General features: G+C 39.7%; 3 protein-coding genes across 6 annotated transcripts; 1 reads left to right on the plus strand and 2 right to left on the minus strand.

The window, feature by feature from the left end:
• Positions 1-2,872: 2,872 nt before the first annotated feature.
• On the minus strand, positions 2,873-5,662 carry LOC141907334 (beta-1,3-galactosyltransferase 5-like). Its single transcript, XM_074796944.1, has 2 exons — positions 5,451-5,662; positions 2,873-4,275 (listed from the first exon to the last, which is right to left on the minus strand). The coding sequence occupies exons 1-2, from the start codon at positions 5,483-5,485 to the stop codon at positions 3,315-3,317; spliced, it is 996 nt and encodes a 331-aa protein (XP_074653045.1). The 5' UTR covers positions 5,486-5,662; the 3' UTR covers positions 2,873-3,314.
• Positions 5,663-6,037: 375 nt separating this feature from the next.
• LOC141906905 (uncharacterized) lies at positions 6,038-9,000 on the minus strand. Of its 2 annotated transcripts, none has more exons than XM_074796378.1 (3): positions 8,954-9,000; positions 8,529-8,653; positions 6,038-8,216 (listed from the first exon to the last, which is right to left on the minus strand). In XM_074796378.1, exons 2-3 carry the CDS (start codon positions 8,563-8,565, stop codon positions 7,240-7,242), a joined length of 1,014 nt encoding a protein of 337 aa, XP_074652479.1. In that variant the 5' UTR covers positions 8,566-8,653; positions 8,954-9,000; the 3' UTR covers positions 6,038-7,239. The 2 variants fall into 2 exon arrangements, with proteins under 2 accessions (XP_074652479.1, XP_074652480.1); XM_074796379.1 differs by lacking the exon at positions 8,954-9,000 and adding an exon at positions 8,847-8,929.
• A 1,555-nt stretch (positions 9,001-10,555) lies between these two features.
• Positions 10,556-16,939, plus strand: LOC141906904 (beta-1,3-galactosyltransferase 1-like). 3 transcript variants are annotated; one of them, XM_074796375.1, is made up of 3 exons: positions 10,556-10,757; positions 13,628-14,649; positions 15,942-16,068. In XM_074796375.1, the coding sequence occupies exons 1-2, from the start codon at positions 10,684-10,686 to the stop codon at positions 14,598-14,600; spliced, it is 1,047 nt and encodes a 348-aa protein (XP_074652476.1). In that variant the 5' UTR covers positions 10,556-10,683; the 3' UTR covers positions 14,601-14,649; positions 15,942-16,068. The 3 variants fall into 3 exon arrangements, with proteins under 3 accessions (XP_074652476.1, XP_074652477.1, XP_074652478.1); XM_074796376.1 differs by lacking the exon at positions 13,628-14,649 and having other exon boundaries at positions 15,942-16,939; XM_074796377.1 differs by lacking the exon at positions 10,556-10,757 and having other exon boundaries at positions 13,734-13,809; positions 15,942-16,939.
• The last annotated feature ends 340 nt before the right edge of the window (positions 16,940-17,279 follow it).

Genomic DNA, 17,279 nt, shown 5'->3' on the forward strand with positions numbered 1-17,279 from the left:
TAGAAACGACCGAATACGTTCATTCAAACGTAGACGACAATCAAAAGGGAGATTTCAATAATTTGACGGACGCTGACGATTCTAGAAAAATCATCGATGAATTGCAAGAAAATAGACGCATTTCGGATTTCGTCGATGATATCATTTACAAGAGCGCTTTAGAAAACTGCGGTAGTTCCGATGCAGATTCTGAAGTCGAAAAGGCCGATGCCGCGGCGTCCACGACACCAACTTTACCAGCAGTTGAAGTGAGCATGTTTGATACCCTCGATTCCTCCCCACCACCAGTACCACCACCACCACCACCACCATACCAACTCAACGATGACAACCAACACGAGCAGGTATCGACTAAGAGCGAAGACTCGGATGAAGAAAGCTCCGTGACCTGCGGCGCACATCCGGACGGAAAGAAACAGGCGGACTGCCGAAAAAAATCAAAACCAAAGTGCGATGAAGGTCCGTCGTCATCATTTCCTGACTCTCCGTGCACAGATTCTTTAGATCCTTTGATGTATTTGTTCAAGGGTAGGTTATTCACCATACTTGCATTAAAACTAAACAAAAACCACAAACTAGAAAACCATAATAGGCGTGCCTTTAAAACAGCAGATTACCTCATTGTTTGGCGACTCTCAAAACACAAGTTGGTGACTCTTTTAGGCCTACAATGATCCTTTCGATTTCTCTGATACTTTTACTCGGTGTCAGGTCAAATCAGTTGAGGGAATATTTACAGTACAAATATGGTCGAATAAAGAGAGTCTCAGTATGAACGTACTGAGTAGGAAAATTGATATGTTCATAGTATAATCTCGGAGCAGACTCACAACAACATTTTTGAAGTTCACAAATATCTTATTCAATTTACTTTGAATCTTCTACAACAACTGAATAATGTTTCACAGGAAGTGAATCGAGAATGACGGCCAAATCAGTCGACAAATACCGACCTGTTCCCGAAAGTAAAAAGTGCAAGAAACGTCGGAAGCGGGCCTGTAAAGCAATGACCCCAGACTTGATGTTAGCTAAAGAGGCAGTAGATATAGAAAACCGTTATAAAGTTCGAACAGAAATCCGTGAAATGGGAGATAGCGGAGAACAGACTGTTTACGTGGTGATTCCAGCGTCTAGATTCAGGTCAGCTTTTTTTTTCTCTTTTCTCTTTTATCAAAATTCTCCATTCTCTCATGGACCCCTTTCGGTGAGGACTTTTTGGATAGTCCTCGGTGCAGTTTCGGATGGATTGGGTGATGTTTGGGGTCGGCTGCTTGTCCTTTCTGGTCCCATTGGGACCTTTATCGGGTGTGTGCTGCCGGGGGTGGGCGGGCTGGGCCGCCCGGAATGCTCTCGGGTCGGGTTGAAATAGACATTAGATTATATGCATTGTAGATTGTATTTTCAAGTTTAAAAAGTGACCGGCGGGGAGTGGTGTTCTTTGTAAATAGCTCAAATGTTTCTCTCTCCTTTTATGTTATGTTATCATTTGTCAGTGTCTCTTTGTATTAATATTTTATTGCCGTGTCTGTCCTATGTAATTTTGTCGTTATACGGATGCAATAAATTTTGAATTGAATTAAATCGAATGTAATTGGTCAGCATATCATGAATTAATGTTCTATTAGAAAATTGGTTGATATTTTTGAAATCTAAAACCGTTGATAATCGTTCTATCTTCTGATAGATGTTGCGTGAATATGCACGTCGAAAAGGCTATAGGTGACGTCACAGAGCAATACGTACTGGAACAAGACCGATTGAATAGAAAATACAACTCGATGTATGCGGAATACGTCAATGAATGCTGTAAGTTTTAATTGAATAAGTTGAATTGAATCAGTAAGATTTGTCCACATCTGAATGAATGAATGAATGAATGAATGAATGGATTTATTTTTGCACTTCAAAATCAAAAGAATCTAAGCTGGGTACAGTTCCGCTGTTGTGAGGCCCCTGGTGGCTAACTATTTGAACTTGTTTCATGGCAGCGCCGCGCAAATTGACGGTTTGCATACACGCCATGTTTAGTTAGACCCACTACATACACATCATTCCAAATATTCGAAACGATATTCATTTCACACCTGACGATGGTTTCTAGTTAGAACGGTCATGACTTCTCTTATTTCAATAATATAATCTCTTATTTCAACCTTCCATATTTGTATATAGTCTAATGGCTTTCAATCGTTATTATATATTGTCCGTGTTTGGGAGTGGCTATTCTTCTAGTTTGATGTTCATGTTTGTCAAGTCAGCGCCGCGATGGTCAAACGAATGATAGCTTCACATACACGGTGATTTCAAACAGGGGAAATCACTTGGCCATGCGCTGCGCTCTACTAATAGTGATGTATGAATTATTCGTATACAATGATTTTATTCAATCTGTAGACGTTCGGACAACTATAGAAAAAGAAAGAGATTTATTGCAACGACGAGTTTATCAACTTGAAACGCAGGTATAACTAAACAAGTCATATTTAGCTCCTCATCTTTGGTTTATCGTAGATCGTGTTTTGAAGTCAGCTCATGCCATCCATTGCAGTTAACCAACTCGAAAGTAGCGAAGAAGCGACGACAGCAAGCGAAAAAAGAGAGGCGCAGAATGCAGGAAAACATTGAAAACAACCCGGCCGATCACATCTAGAATCTAGACGCTGTTTCGAGGTAATGTTGGCATCAAAATGGTCAAAATGAGTTCAATCGCCAAATGAATGAGCAAAGATTAGTGAAAATATTGTGATCGTTCATAGAGACGGAGAACGTTAAGACTATCTCTTTAATTCTGCAGCCCCTAGTACTGTCCACAAACAAAACTCCTTAGCCATTAAAACCTCAAAGATAAAACGTGTAAAGCCCGTAATAAACTTCGTAATTATACATAGAAAAATTGTTTTAACAATTGTGGTTGTTAAATTCATCATCTTATAAAATGACACACACGAATATAGAAAGTTTTACATTCGATCACAGAGTTCTTTGTGAAGGTAAAATGCCATCATTACATCGATCAATACTGACCACGAAATAATATTACCAGTTTATATCAAATGTCTTGGCCGCATTCACTAAAACAAACACTTATTATCGCGGGAAAACAACAACACGCGGACGGTCGTTCAACTCGGGAATTACTCCTTCTCATCTTCACAATAAATATATTCTTCATACAAAATTCCATTAGACGAACCGTTTAAAGGAATTGTTAAACAACTGACAAAAAAAATAAAACAAATCAAACCAGGACCCGGTAGAGTTTGAAGTTATAACTGATATGGGTTCTGGTCCAGAATGATATTACGTCTATCATCTCACAGATTCGAGAACAAGAATGGAAAACATGATTGTAGAATACGCATAAACCAACTGGGGCAAGTTTTCCCGGAGAGTTTATCTTTCCATATATCCATCAGATTTTCAGGGCTTAGTCTGTGCGTCGTGATGTAATCTTTCGATTCGCACCAATTTCTCGATGAAGACAACAAATTAATGCGACGATCGTCAATATGTTTTACACCTTTCATTTTACTAACTACAACACCCGTTAACCAGACATCTTCGTTGTTCATTAGTTTTGTTTCTAGAGCCGTTCTCCACAATTCGGGAATTATGTTCGCCGTAAAACCATACCCGGTACCGGAACAATAATCCGGGTAACGCGATAACGGCCACATTTTCCGACTAACATAAAATTTACTTTTAGGATTTCTGTCAACGCCCGGTCGCCTCACCAAGTAACACAAGAAATATGCAGTTTGATCTGCGTGCGCATCTAACGCTGACGTATATTGCTCGGCGTCCAAATACATGTCATCGTCGACTTTGATGACGTACTTCACATTTCGGCAAAATTCATAAACCCATTTCACCATAGCTCCCGATTTCATTGTCAATTTATAATACATTTCAATCATATTCATCTGTACGATATCACCGTATGTATCCATTTCTATGGACACAAACTTTTCCCAAAGTTGATCGGGAGATAATCCCAGCAAGAAAACATACCGAATATCACTAGTCGATTTGGCCCATGTTGCACGAATCGCCCGCCGTTGTTTATAGTTTTCCGAATGCGATATGATGACGACAACAGTTTTGGGGTTTCCCCGACACAATGTGGCATTGTTTTTAACGAATTTGATATCTCGCAAAGACCCGATATGAAATGACGGCGACCCCGTCATTTCCACTTCAGTCTGTATTACACCGAGCATTCCATAAATAAGATATAGTAAAACCAGACAAGCGGCTAGAACGATCCATCTAAACCTGAAAAAAAAAACAACAACAGAATTCAAAATAATTTTTTTACTGTTAATGTACGTGCATCACAATGGCATGTGTAAAAATATATCAATTCAATCGTACATAATCAGAATATAATCAGAAGGTTAAATTCGATTCAACCATTTTCTGCTAACTAGATACAACATTTTGGTCATACGTCACACTGCTGATTTTGAAAGGACTAAATTCGCTATTCAGTCGACCACTCAATTCGGTCAAATCTAAGACGTTTCTGAAAGATTCGATTTATATCCAAATTCGTATTCAACAAAGCGTTGGACATAGACGAAATGAAACGACTCAATGGCCGTGGTTTAGCCCCCCCCGGCGTTAGAAAGAAACGGGTGGTCACGAAAACCTAAAGGAAATCTTTAATCGCCACAGTTATTCAGTGTATATGGTACCGTAGTACATTGAGATATACATGTTATTGGAGTAATTTTTTTATCAAGATAAACATAATACCAACTACTCATTGAATTCATTCCATTACTTATTTCATTTCAACATGACAGACGTTCTAAGAATGTTCAATGCACCCTAAGCAGACAGGCATTGCCCTATAGCCAAAAGGTGCCTCGAAGATGTCGCTAGTTTGATTGCCACTTTCCCGACATATTCTATGCATATTACTCGCTAGAACAGATTCTCTTTTAAAGCTTTTCATTTCGAAAATAAAATCTTATACTTATATGTATTCAAATTCACCAGCTGCGAAGGCCTGTCTATTTGCTTAACATACATTACATACGGCAAATCCAATTCATACAAATAACAATTATTTGATTAAGGTACAAGGTTTTCAAATCGCGAAGCCATTTCAACGATTTTATAAAACTGATTTTAAAACAAATGGCGAAGCTTGTGTTTCGGGAACAACTTAATTAAGCCTGTCAAAGTAAATTCCTATTCGATACTAGTTTCATGATTTACCATTGATAATAATTGTCTGATTTATCAAATTCAAATAATACTATCTATTGATTATATTGGCGCTATTTGACGTCATCGCTGACGGCATATAGCTGAGCTGAACCATGCTGTATGTAGACTAAGCATACGAATGTTTACTACAATCATTACTTATCAGCGCTGTTACAACAAACCTATTCAGCAGAATTGCACCGTAGTTGATCTGATAATCCAATATATTTTACCTTTTAAACACGATGTAACCCCATATCTTTTTCATCCTCAGTCTCGTATCGAAGCCGTTTTATGCGTGACAATTAGCGCCGTCAGGAAACTCGTCTAGTCGGTATTGAGGCTATATGCCTGTATGCTTGCTGTGGAACGAGTGTCGACAATGCATGTATGATGAGACGTGCCGTAGCGCGCGTCATGTCTGACCAAATAAATGCACGCAATGTTCGAAATTAATCGACGAAAGACGTAGTATATAGACTAATGAATGGAGGTACAATCAAATAGGTTTTCACAGTATGTATTTTCAATAAAACCCTTGAAAATGGTCGATACGGATTAAACGAACCGGTATTCTTCACTTCCCGAACTGACACTGCATTAATAAAAGTAGAAGATGTTCAACTCCTACGAGTCGCCGAACGGTCGTAGCTCATAGACTCAGATCGACTAGAATCAGCGACGGTCGGCAGTAGTCGCCGGAAACCAGTCGCCGACCAGTTGAGTCGCGTCGTAAGGTCGATCTGAGGGTAAAGAGTGAGAAACTATCGCTGATAAATGAAAACAAACCAACTTTTAGGAAAGATTTTTGTTTATTTCTGAATACAAGTTACTTATCCTAGAATGAAATAAATTATAATTGAAATGAGTCACTGAAGTCGGAAGTCATTTGACTTGATAGTTAGGCTATTCATTTCTACTAATTTTGCGTTCGCCGTAGCGAGAGTTAAGCCTCATAGGGCGTAGTACTCTTTTATCACCTCCGAAGTCTCCGCCCGAAATCTCCGGTTGGCTCCACACAAAATCCGAATCACACCACCTCGACAGAAAGGAGGTTTCGGAGACTCCAAAAAGTCACGTGACCAAAAAAGGAGTACGATTGGAGGCAAACGGATTCTCCGATTTGATAAAAGAGTTCGCCCATAGATGGCGTCTCCGCACGATAGCCACCAAACCATAACGGTAGTCCAATTTCAATTTCATTAATTTCAGTCCACGTTCTGAAATAGCGGAGCGGAGTCCGTGAGCATCTCCGGCAACTGTCATTACCTATTTTTTTCTGAGGATTACTTTTTTCGTGTAGTGGTGCCAGTCATCAAATCAGGTTACAATCCAAACAATGCAATGTTTTTAATTTTCAATAACTCCCTTCCTATCGCATGTTGTCGTGGTTCAAGTACATGAGCTTGCTACTGCACTAATAAATGAATGTATATCGCTTTTTGCGCATTTATCTCAAATTTCTATTTTAAATTTGTCAAAATATCCTCACCATCTGACTGTGAAAGACCCCCGTAACGACGATAAACGCCTGGGGAATTACCCTGGGACCACTGGTCAAATTTGGACCTAGTACCTAGCCGTCGTTCCACAAACAACCCGTTGTATGGAACCGGTAACATCAACGACTGGTATTCAGACTAATTTGGACCGGGAGTGAATCATCTTCACCCGTCAAGGGATTCGAACCCACTCTGCTAAAGCCGTTCTCCGAACCCCTTGACCTCACGAGTCGTTGGAGTCGTCACTAGCCGACCAGAATCAGGTCGGGCCAATCACAGCGCTTGTTACAAACGACATTAGGCATCTATGGAATTTCCCGGTAAATGGACCAATCAGCGAACACGTAGTGAACGCGGAAGTATTGTCGCGTGTCGATGTATGACGCAAAAGCGCCAGTAATGAAATCGCGTCTCGTGAGGCCAGGGGGCTGGTGAAAGCGAGTTCGGGAGCGATACCGGACCCCTGGCAAGCGAGGACGGGAGTGAATGAAAGGCCGTTACAACCACTATGTGACCGGAGTTATAACCAAACCTCTTCTCTTTCAGTCGTTTCATACCGTCGCGGTATATCAGTTGTAGACGCGCTACGAGTTCGATTTCGTTCGATACTCGTGATATTGTTCGGTAGCTCATTTTCCGCTATCGAAACCGATCTTGGTCTGGAATTTTGTTCAGTAGCCGCCATTTCGCCCGTTGAACCGAGTGGCGGTAGATCTTTAGCTAGTCTCGTGGCCGCGCTCTTGCGTCTGACCGGTGCTGTCGGTATTCGAGAATTGAACACGCCAGCCGGCGAATTGCGATTAAACGTTGAACTGCGCCTGCGCGTAGCTTCCGATGGAGTTAAAGGTCTTCCTGTCGGTGATATAGGTGGCGACTCCCGCAGAGGGGATGTATCCCTCGACTTAGCGGTCGGTGGTGGTATAGAGGGCGCTACAGGTGGTGGTAACGTGGTTCTCGCTGCCGATGACCTGCGTCTAGCCGGCGCTATAGGTGGTGGACCCTCGTCATCCGATAAATCAATTTTCGTCGACACTGGCGGCGGTTGTGGTGTCGGAGGCGGTTGGTTGATTCTCGTCGAAACGACGCTTATAATCGGAGATAATCGACTTCCTGTTGCCGCGGATTCGGAGTTTGTGTTGAAATGTGAACTTTCAGTTTGATATTTCGGTTCCGTATAACCGTTATAATTCTGATAGCTGACTAACGGAGTTGTTTCGTCCTCGCTGGTCGAGGTGGTCAGTCCCCGATTGTCCCGATGTGAGCGATATTTTTTCGAAACGAATTCGGGCGACGGTTTTTCCCGACGGGTACCGCCGCCGCCGCTGCTTGTCACCGGTAAAAGGGATGCCCGCTGAATACGGCGTATTTTACATACTAAAAATACGAGAATGCAGAATAAAGCCACCACTAAAACTAACGCGATTATCGAAACGATGGCGACGATTTCAGAATTGTTGCTCACCCACGTGACAACATTTTGCCACCAAGCGGGCCCACCTGAAATTGTAAAAATATCAAAGAACATTATTTTGGAAATTGATCTTAGCTCCAACATCACAATACAAGTGCCCGTTCACACAATTTTGTGAATTTTCTACCCATAACAGTTCTAAAAATCTTCTATGGTATTTCATTGAACCCACTTTATCTACTGACCATCACAATACCCGAACTAATTTCGTTTTAGACAAGCAATGAAAAAATATTTCATATGAATGAGACTGATTTCATAGTATATGAACTATTGAACAATGTTTCTTTGACGATGTTGAATGATAACTGCCATTATCAGTTTGATTTTAAACTTACTTATGCCGGAGTCACCCATGAGAGATGGTAGTTCCATTGATATCTAAACACAAACATATGAATCAACACTTATTAGTCCATGGTTTCCTCATGTGGAACACTGACGACAAATATTGAATTGATTTCTAAAAAGAAAAAGAAAATATGTTATTGGAAAATAGATTTTGTTGCCTAAAACGATTATGTCAAGAATTAAATCTTGTCTCAGACTATACGAATTAAGTCCAAAGTCCATATTCTGAACATATTTCCATGTTTAGGGAAGTAGAGATTTGGAGACCTTCACTTCACTTCACTTCAGAGCTATCTATTCCCTACCCGTGTTTGGTCAATCATCAACTCAGAGACCGTGACCGCCGCGACCAGCACCAATCACTCGATTCATTTCAATTAGTGAAGAATACAGAGAAAAATAATATTCTTACCTTTGTATTTCCGTGTCTCGCTATGTTAGTCTTACACATATCTGTATACGTTTCTTATCATTCAGGTTATTGCGTTTGGAAAAGTTTTACATTCGCTACTATCAGGTCAACTTTCGATCTTGTTTACTCCTGTGACGCGCAAATTAATTTTTGACTCAGTGGCTTGAGACGGAATAATCAGTAATTATAATGTATCTAAACTAACTTCTTTTTTCGATCCCCCTCTCCCTCTTAAAAGGAAAACTGCAATAACACAGTTTACCTAATTTTTTCTAACAACGAATAAGAAAATAAGTAGAATCATAGTCTAGCAATTCGAGTTTTCCTACGGATAATCATTTCAGAAACCGATATATTGAAAACAAAGAACTCATCAAAACATGGGGTTCGTAGCATCTTCACCCGTCAAGGGATTCGAACCCACTACGCTAAAGCTGTTCCCCGAACCCCTTGACCTCACGAGTCGTTGGAGTCGTTACTAGCCGACCAGAATCCGGTCGTACCAATCACAGCGCTTATAACAAACCGTCAGTAGACTTCTGTTGGTTTTCCCGTTATTGACCAATCAGCGAACGTTTTACCGAACAAGGAAATATTTCGCAAATCGATATATGACGTCACGCGCGACAGCGCCAGTAATGAAATCACGCTTCGTGAGGCCAGGGGGCTGGTGGAAGCGAGTTCGGGAGTGATACCGGACCCCTGGCAAGCGAGGATTGGTTCGTAGTGCTGTAATAGAAGTCCGATCGGTGTCTTTATCAGACACGATGGCAGTTTGTTTGTTTGTGTGTTCGTTTTTGCTTTACATGCGGATCCGTTGGTAGTATTTCTAACCTCTCATGTTGCCCGCACACTAGTGTAAGCAGGGCGGGATTCGTACCCTCATCCGCTTATTGCCAGCACTGGTTGTAGACTGGTTACCGGTGTCTAATTTCCAGGCGCACTAGACTGGTTGCCGGTCTTTACATTCTTCACTATTCCTGACTGGCGAATACAGGTGACAGGCGACCAGTCTTAGAAGCGCATTTGTTTGAAATCGGTTCGTAGAAACCGGTTTATATCGTGTCCCAAACCGGTTAGTGAGAAGAAATGCGGTGATCTGAGTTAGCTTACCTACCGGCGGTAAGTTCCCGCCTTAGTCGAAAGTCGGTTTGACTCAGTGATGTTGTTTATCAGTACCGCCGGGTTATAAACCGGTAAGAATACAAGACGATTTTCCTACAAACCGGACGTGTGCAAACCCGATATTAAACGAATGCGCGACTGCGAATGCAGCGCACTGTGATAACTGAATGCAACAGCATCACCGCCTTTATCTCAGTCAGTGCGCGCAACTGGATGCTGCCACATGCAGTATGTAACAGCGCAGCGCATTAACCGGATTCGATAGCGAGTGTGAAACGTTCATAACGACATGTTGTGCACGATTAGCGCCCGGTATACAATCGCCTGAACAAGAACCATTATGCACGAAAAGGAGGACTGGTTTTTTTGTGAACATCTACACATTGTATACCTGTATGGAATGTGTCATGATTAGTTGCTGTATTGAACGACGCTACGATAATAAAATCCGACGATGAATTTTTTTTGTGCGAGCAATGCGTTCCTACACACATAGACATACACGTACGAACACTTCTTACACGTGGAAACTAATGAGATACCAGCTGTTTACGAGACACAAGCTGTGACAAGAAAATATTGGATAGTGGAACAACGTCTTGAACATGAACATCAACGTACGCTTAATCTTTCGCCGTTACATTGCCTTCTTGAACTGGGGCAACATGCATTATCCAAGGTTCGTAGTTTCTACGATTGAGATGATTACTTGCAGGTAGTTTTAATCACAGGGACTTGTCACAATTGATAGTGAATGAATAAAACCAATATCAATGACCAGGTCCACTATCCCTGTATAATAAAAAAACTGTTATTTTTTATACAGTTGCAGGGATACTGGTACCCCCATCATTGGTCTCATCCATTATCAATCGTGACTCCCTGTGGTTTTTTGATCTTAAAATAGGGATTGTCCCTGTTGTTTATTTGGTTTGTAAATTTCGTTAGATTTTTTGATTGAGTGTCCCTTACAGACCCACCACACCTGCCGGGAGCGAAACAGGGGGTTTGATTTGGAAATCGGAAATCGAAGTACAGATATAGTTGTTTGCTCGGCGGTCTAATTTACAGAATTTTCTTTTTTAAATCGAAGTACATAATTGGAAATTCGGTTCCGGTTCATTCAAACAATCTTCCAAGCAGTCTGAAACGGCAAGCGACTGATTTGGATGAATTTTCCTGGCTGCCTAATTTAATACATCAAGATTTTGGGAATAGCTAATTACAAGGGTGAAGATCATTTTGTCCATTTTTATATTTTTTTGGTCGTTTTCTACTCCCTGTGGTTTTAACGAACATGTATATACATATATATCTGATTTTAGTTTCATCGTAGACTAAATAAAAGTAGTAGTAGTAGTTGAATCTTAATCATTTGAAAAAGTAGTCGACAGTTCTTTCTGATACAAATTTGGCCGTAAAAGGTGGCGATTAGATATATTTCGTCTATGCAATCGCAGAGGAAAGTATTGTAGCTGTCGATGCAGGTTACGTACAATCCATATTCCTGTTGTTGGTATTGACATTAGTCTAGTACCTAGCCGTCGTTCTACAAACAACAGTTGTAGGGAACCGGTAACAACGACTGGTATTCAGACTAGTATTTACATGTTTTATTCTGACGACAAATGTTACATATTGCCGCGTGGCATGTATACGATATTAATATATTGCGTGAGGCGGATGTAATCGCTTATTGTTTGTTGGCTGCCTTTTTTTTTACATCGAAATAGAGATCGACTCGTTTGATTGGTCGATTTGGTCTTATATTTTTGATTTGTTATCCCTAACAAACCCACCACACCTGCCGGGAATAGATGAGGGGTTTGATTTTGAATTCGGAAATCGAAAGTACAGATATAGTCGTGTGATCGGCGGGCGAAATTACGGAATGTTTTGCTAAATCGAAGTTGGGAAATTCAATTCCGGTTCGTTCAAACAATCTTCGAGGCGATTGGACGTCATGACTCATAACTGTGGAAATGCATGTCCTGAAATTGAGTGCAGTTTGTTTCTGTGTCTATTCATGTATAAACCTATATTTACATACGATCAAGCCGGTTTTGACTATTATTATATTTTGTATGTTTGCACCTCAGTTATGGGGGGTGAATAAATAGTTTGCAGTTTGTTCAGTTTTCACTTTTGTTTTTACATCCCGCCTACGTATACGCGTTTTTGGCAATAGTAAGGCTAGAAAACTGATACCTGTTTCTCATTTCTGATGAGTTTTAAAGTTGACCCGGCCGGCCGCCTATCTACATTTTCAAGCTAACAATTACCGACCCGATAGTTATAGAAATGAACTAATTACAAATTTTACTGCAGTTTCCAAAATGTCCCGGCTGATTAGGAGAAACAATTAATCATTGTATGTTAGCCTAAACGGGTGTCAAATATGAAATTATCTTTGAATGGAAGTATTTTTATTTTTCATAAACTGGTTTAATGACTTTTTAAAAAGTTGCTGCATACGTTGCATTTTCTCGGTCTGGGCAGAATCTCTTTTGGTAGGATTGTGAACTCTGTGATACGTCGAGAGGTCTGATTGTGGTCGGGTATTCTGAACAAGAACACCCACACACATTATAGTTGTCGAATAAACACTATAATCCAAGTAAACTGTAGATAAATGAAGAAATCCCACACTTCTAATTTGAAATTATACTATCAAATTTATTATTACGAAACTACAACGTTTCGGCTGTTGACTAACAGCCATCATCAGGTGGAATGACCAGAAAAACAAGTTACAAAGCATATTAACTCACAGGATCTAAAATAGAAGCAGTGTGTCAAAACTAAAGATAAACAGACCAAGCAATAAAACATCAAGGGGTACCGTGGAAACCACAGCAATTCTAAACAGTTCAGAGTAAAAACAAATCATGTAACTAAGTGAAGTGGACTGAAGAGTCTGGGCAGAATTTCTTTTGGTAGTAGAACGATAACCACACTCAAACGTGGTGAACGGATAATAAGATAAAATCCCACTATTTACAGATTAAAAGAATTTAAAAACCAGAATTTATTTATTCGATCAAAAATATATAAAAGACACGACGTTTCGATCTCACCCTAGAGATCATCGTCAGGTGTCAACCGTATCGAATATTCCGTAAATGATAATTGTTAAAACCAGACACGTGGCAAGAACAATCCACACCTGACGATGATCTCTAGGGTGAGAGCGAAACGTCGTGTCTTTTATATATTTTTGATTGAATAAATAAATTCTTTTAATCTGTAAATAGTGGGATTTTATCTTATTTTCTTTTGGAAGGATTGTGAACTCTGTGATACGTCGAGAGGTCTGATTGTGGTCGGGTATTCTGAACAAGAACACCCACACACATATGTATACAATTTTTTGAAGTGTATCTTAGGTAGAATTGACAAATAAATTTGAAGTTCATTTTTGACGGGTAAGAAATGAATGTTTGACGAGTAAAAGATTTAACTGCCAGGTCAATCAAATATTCACTTTTACGTCACTCCGTCGACTAGGAAAACTCATCTCACTAAAAACTGTTACTGTTGTATTTTTAGATTCAAATGGATTTTTCTTGCCACGTGTCTGGTTTTAACAATTATCATTTACGGAATATTCGATATAAAGAAAAGAGAAAAGAAAGATATGAGATTGCAGAATATAACCAAAATGATGATAAGGAATAATGTATCCAAAATGATGGAACCACCTTCGACCAATCATATCGGGTCTTTACGAGGTATCGAATTCGTTAGAAACAATATCACATTATGTCGGGGAAACCCAAAAACTGTTGTCGTCATCATATCACATTCAGAAAACTATAAACAACGGCGGGCGATTCGTGCAACATGGGGCAAATCGACTAGTGATATTCGGTATGTTTTCTTGCTGGGATTATCTCCCGATCAACTTTGGGAAAAGTTTGTGTCCATCGAAATGGATACATACGGTGATATCGTAGAGATGAATATGATTGAAATGTATTATAAATTGACAATGAAATCGGGAGCTATGGTGAAATGGGTTAATGAATTTTGCCGAAATGTGAAGTACGTCATCAAAGTCGACGATGACATGTATTTGGACGCCGAGCAATATACGTCAGCGTTAGATGCGCACGCAGATCAAAGTACATATTTCTTGTGTTACTTAGTGAGGAATCCAGGCGTTGACAGAAATCCTAAAAGTAAATTTTATGTAAGTCGGAAAATGTGGCCGTTATCGCGTTACCCGGATTATTGTTCCGGTACCGGGTATGGTTTTACGGCGAACATAATTCCCGAATTGTGGAGAACGGCTCTAGAAACTAAACTAATAAACAACGAAGATGTCTGGTTAACGGGTGTTGTAGTTAGTAAAATGAAAGGTGTAAAACATATTGACGATCGTCGCATTAATTTGTTGTCTTCATCGAGAAATTGGTGCGAATCGAAAGATTACATTACGACGCACAGACTAAGCCCTGAAAATCTGATGGATATATGGAAAGATAAACTCGCCGGGAAAATTTGCCCCCCGAAAAAATAACGATGGATATCTCTCACCTCTGTGAAAGCATGTTTTTATTTTCAGCAATGTAAGAATGAGAGAATTGAACATATTATCAAAATATGATAATAATTTGATGTAATTGTTGATACATGTAGTTTAGACTGGTGATTAATTAACTATCGTGAAGGCTGAGAAAGCTCAATCTCCATTTTCTCAAAAAATAATCTTTTCGATGTTTCATGATGCATACAATTCCCGGCTATCTGCCGAGTAAAAGCATAACCCCGAATCGATCAATGCTTTTTTTATTTATTTATTCTTTATTTACGAATTAAATTACATTACAAAATTACAGATAATAATATGGTTATGTAATATAAGTCGATGGATACCAGGAAAAGTTAAAAACTTGTAATCATAAAACATGGCCCTGGCACCCATGGAAATCACACACGCACACAATCTTCCACCAAACTATCACACTTGGACAGGCACAAGCATGAAAATCATGACAAGGCAGTGAACAAGTGACACAAAAAATTCAGATCAGTATACATTTAACAGAGATTACATAACTATTGACCCATTAACAGATGATGTTTGAAATTCTTTTTAAAAACGTAGATACTCTTCGACCCTTTCAGCTTCCAATTTCCATGTCCATCTGCCACACAATTTTCTGAATAAATCTGATAATAATAGTTCATTTTCGTTCGATAATCCGTCAACGATAATGTAACACGTGTAGAAATCAAGTACGAACAAATTGAATTCACTCACCGGCAACAGTTGGTCAACACTGATGAAACCGTTGTTTGTAAATCACCATATGTTGTCAAAACTCAACCCCGATGCGAACATCTATGTAAGACTTCTGGGGTCAGTTGCACAGTCGTGACTTAAGTCAAAAAGTGGTCTTAAATCTTAAGACTGGTCTTAAGTTGTTAGATTGGTGATAGAACTAAGTTGGTCTTAGTCTAAGCCATGACTATGCAACCGGTCCCTGGTATTAAACTCTAATCAGAGTACAATATTGATGAATGTTTTAAATGGTGGGGCAAACGTCTCAATTATTACGAAAAGAGGAGTTCAATAAAATAGTTCACGTGTTTATAGAAAACGTTTTGAGTTAATTTCGAATGTCTTGAAGAAAATAGAAATGAAAATCTCTTAAATTCCATTATCTGCCACCCTCAATTATCCACCAAAATCGCTTGATAGTGGTGGATAACCGGGAGTCGACTGTATTGAGATTTTCATCATCATCATCACTGCCAGATGAAATATATCAAATATGAGTATATTCAGTTATACGTCACTCCGTCGACTCGAAAACTTGTATTATTTCACTAAAAACTCTTACTGTTGTATTTTTAGATTCAAATGGATTGTTCTTGCCACGTGTCTGGTTTTCACATTTATCATTTACGGAATGATCGATATAAAGAAAAGAGAAAAGGGAAAAATAGAAAAGCAGCTGTCACCACCGTCACTTTACATCGGGTCTTTGCAAGATATCAAATTCGTTAGAAACAATGCCACATTGTGTCGGGGAAACCCCAAAACTGTTGTCGTCATCATATCGCATTCGGAAAACTATAAACAACGGTTGGCGATTCGTGCAACATGGGCCAAATCGACTAGTGATATTCGGTATGTTTTCTTACTGGGATTATCTCCCGATCAACTTTGGGAAAAGTTTGTGTCCATCGAAATGGATACATACGGTGATATCGTAGAGATAGATATGATTGAAATGTATTATAAATTGACAATGAAATCGGGAGCTATGGTGAAATGGGTTAATGAATTTTGCCGAAATGTGAAGTACGTCATCAAAGTCGACGATGACATGTATTTGGACGCCGAGCAATATACGTCAGCGTTAGATGCGCACGCAAATCAAACTGCATATTTCTTGTGTTACTTGGTGAGGCGACCGGGCGTTGACAGAAATCCTAAAAGTAAATTTTATGTTAGTCGGAAAATGTGGTCGTTATCGCGTTACCCGGATTATTGTTCCGGTACCGGGTATGGTTTTACGGCGAACATAATTCCCGAATTGTGGAGAACGTCTCTAGAAACAAAACTAATGAACAACGAAGATGTCTGGTTAACGGGTGTTGTAGTTAGTAAAATGAAAGGTGTAAAACATATTGACGATCGTCGCATTAATTTGTTGTCTTCATCGAGAAATTGGTGCGAATCGAAAGATTACATCACGACGCACAGACTAAGCCCTGAAAATCTGATGGATATATGGAAAGATAAACTCGCCGGGAAAACTTGCCCACCGAAAAAGTAGCATGGACATTTCTATCAATCACCCTTGGCATGGCATGGGGCTATTTATTAGTACGAGTGACGAGTTGAGGGGGGGGGGGTAATAAACGATTTACCTACTTTTCTCATGGGGGTTACTATCTATGCAATGGAATGATCTCCACTTGTTTCTTCTCACCTGTTTTCCGTCGTTCTGAACAATGTTAAGGTAAACATTTGCGGAGCAGCGAAAGTCGTATAATCGCTTATATCGGTTGAAAATTTATGGTCTCGATTTTTCGAAGAAATCTATATTCCTAAGGTGGATTTTATAAGTCGAAACTCGCCTATCTCGTAAAAACTTTTTTGGTCCCAAAATAAAAAAGATCACTCACTTTAAGTCGGAGGGCTTTCTGTCCATTGCAGTTAGATTTTTTTCCTGTTCGCTCCGAA

This window comes from Tubulanus polymorphus, chromosome 6, assembly GCF_964204645.1.
Source record: "Tubulanus polymorphus chromosome 6, tnTubPoly1.2, whole genome shotgun sequence".
Lineage (NCBI taxonomy): Eukaryota > Metazoa > Nemertea > Palaeonemertea > Tubulaniformes > Tubulanidae > Tubulanus > Tubulanus polymorphus.

Excerpts from the sequence above, each read along its gene's own strand:
- LOC141906905 (XM_074796378.1), bottom strand. The coding sequence starts at position 8,565 with ATGGAACTACCATCTCTCATGGGTGACTCCGGCATAA. Across the intron at positions 8,217-8,528 it reads CATGGGTGACTCCGGCATAA|GTGGGCCCGCTTGGTGGCAA; the intron begins GTAAGTTTAAAA and ends TTACAATTTCAG.
- LOC141907334 (XM_074796944.1), bottom strand. The coding sequence starts at position 5,485 with ATGAAAAAGATATGGGGTTACATCGTGTTTAAAAG. Across the intron at positions 4,276-5,450 it reads GGTTACATCGTGTTTAAAAG|GTTTAGATGGATCGTTCTAG; the intron begins GTAAAATATATT and ends TTTTTTTTTCAG.
- LOC141906904 (XM_074796375.1), top strand. The coding sequence starts at position 10,684 with ATGAACATCAACGTACGCTTAATCTTTCGCCGTTACATTGCCTTCTTG. Across the intron at positions 10,758-13,627 it reads GGCAACATGCATTATCCAAG|ATTCAAATGGATTTTTCTTG; the intron begins GTTCGTAGTTTC and ends TTGTATTTTTAG.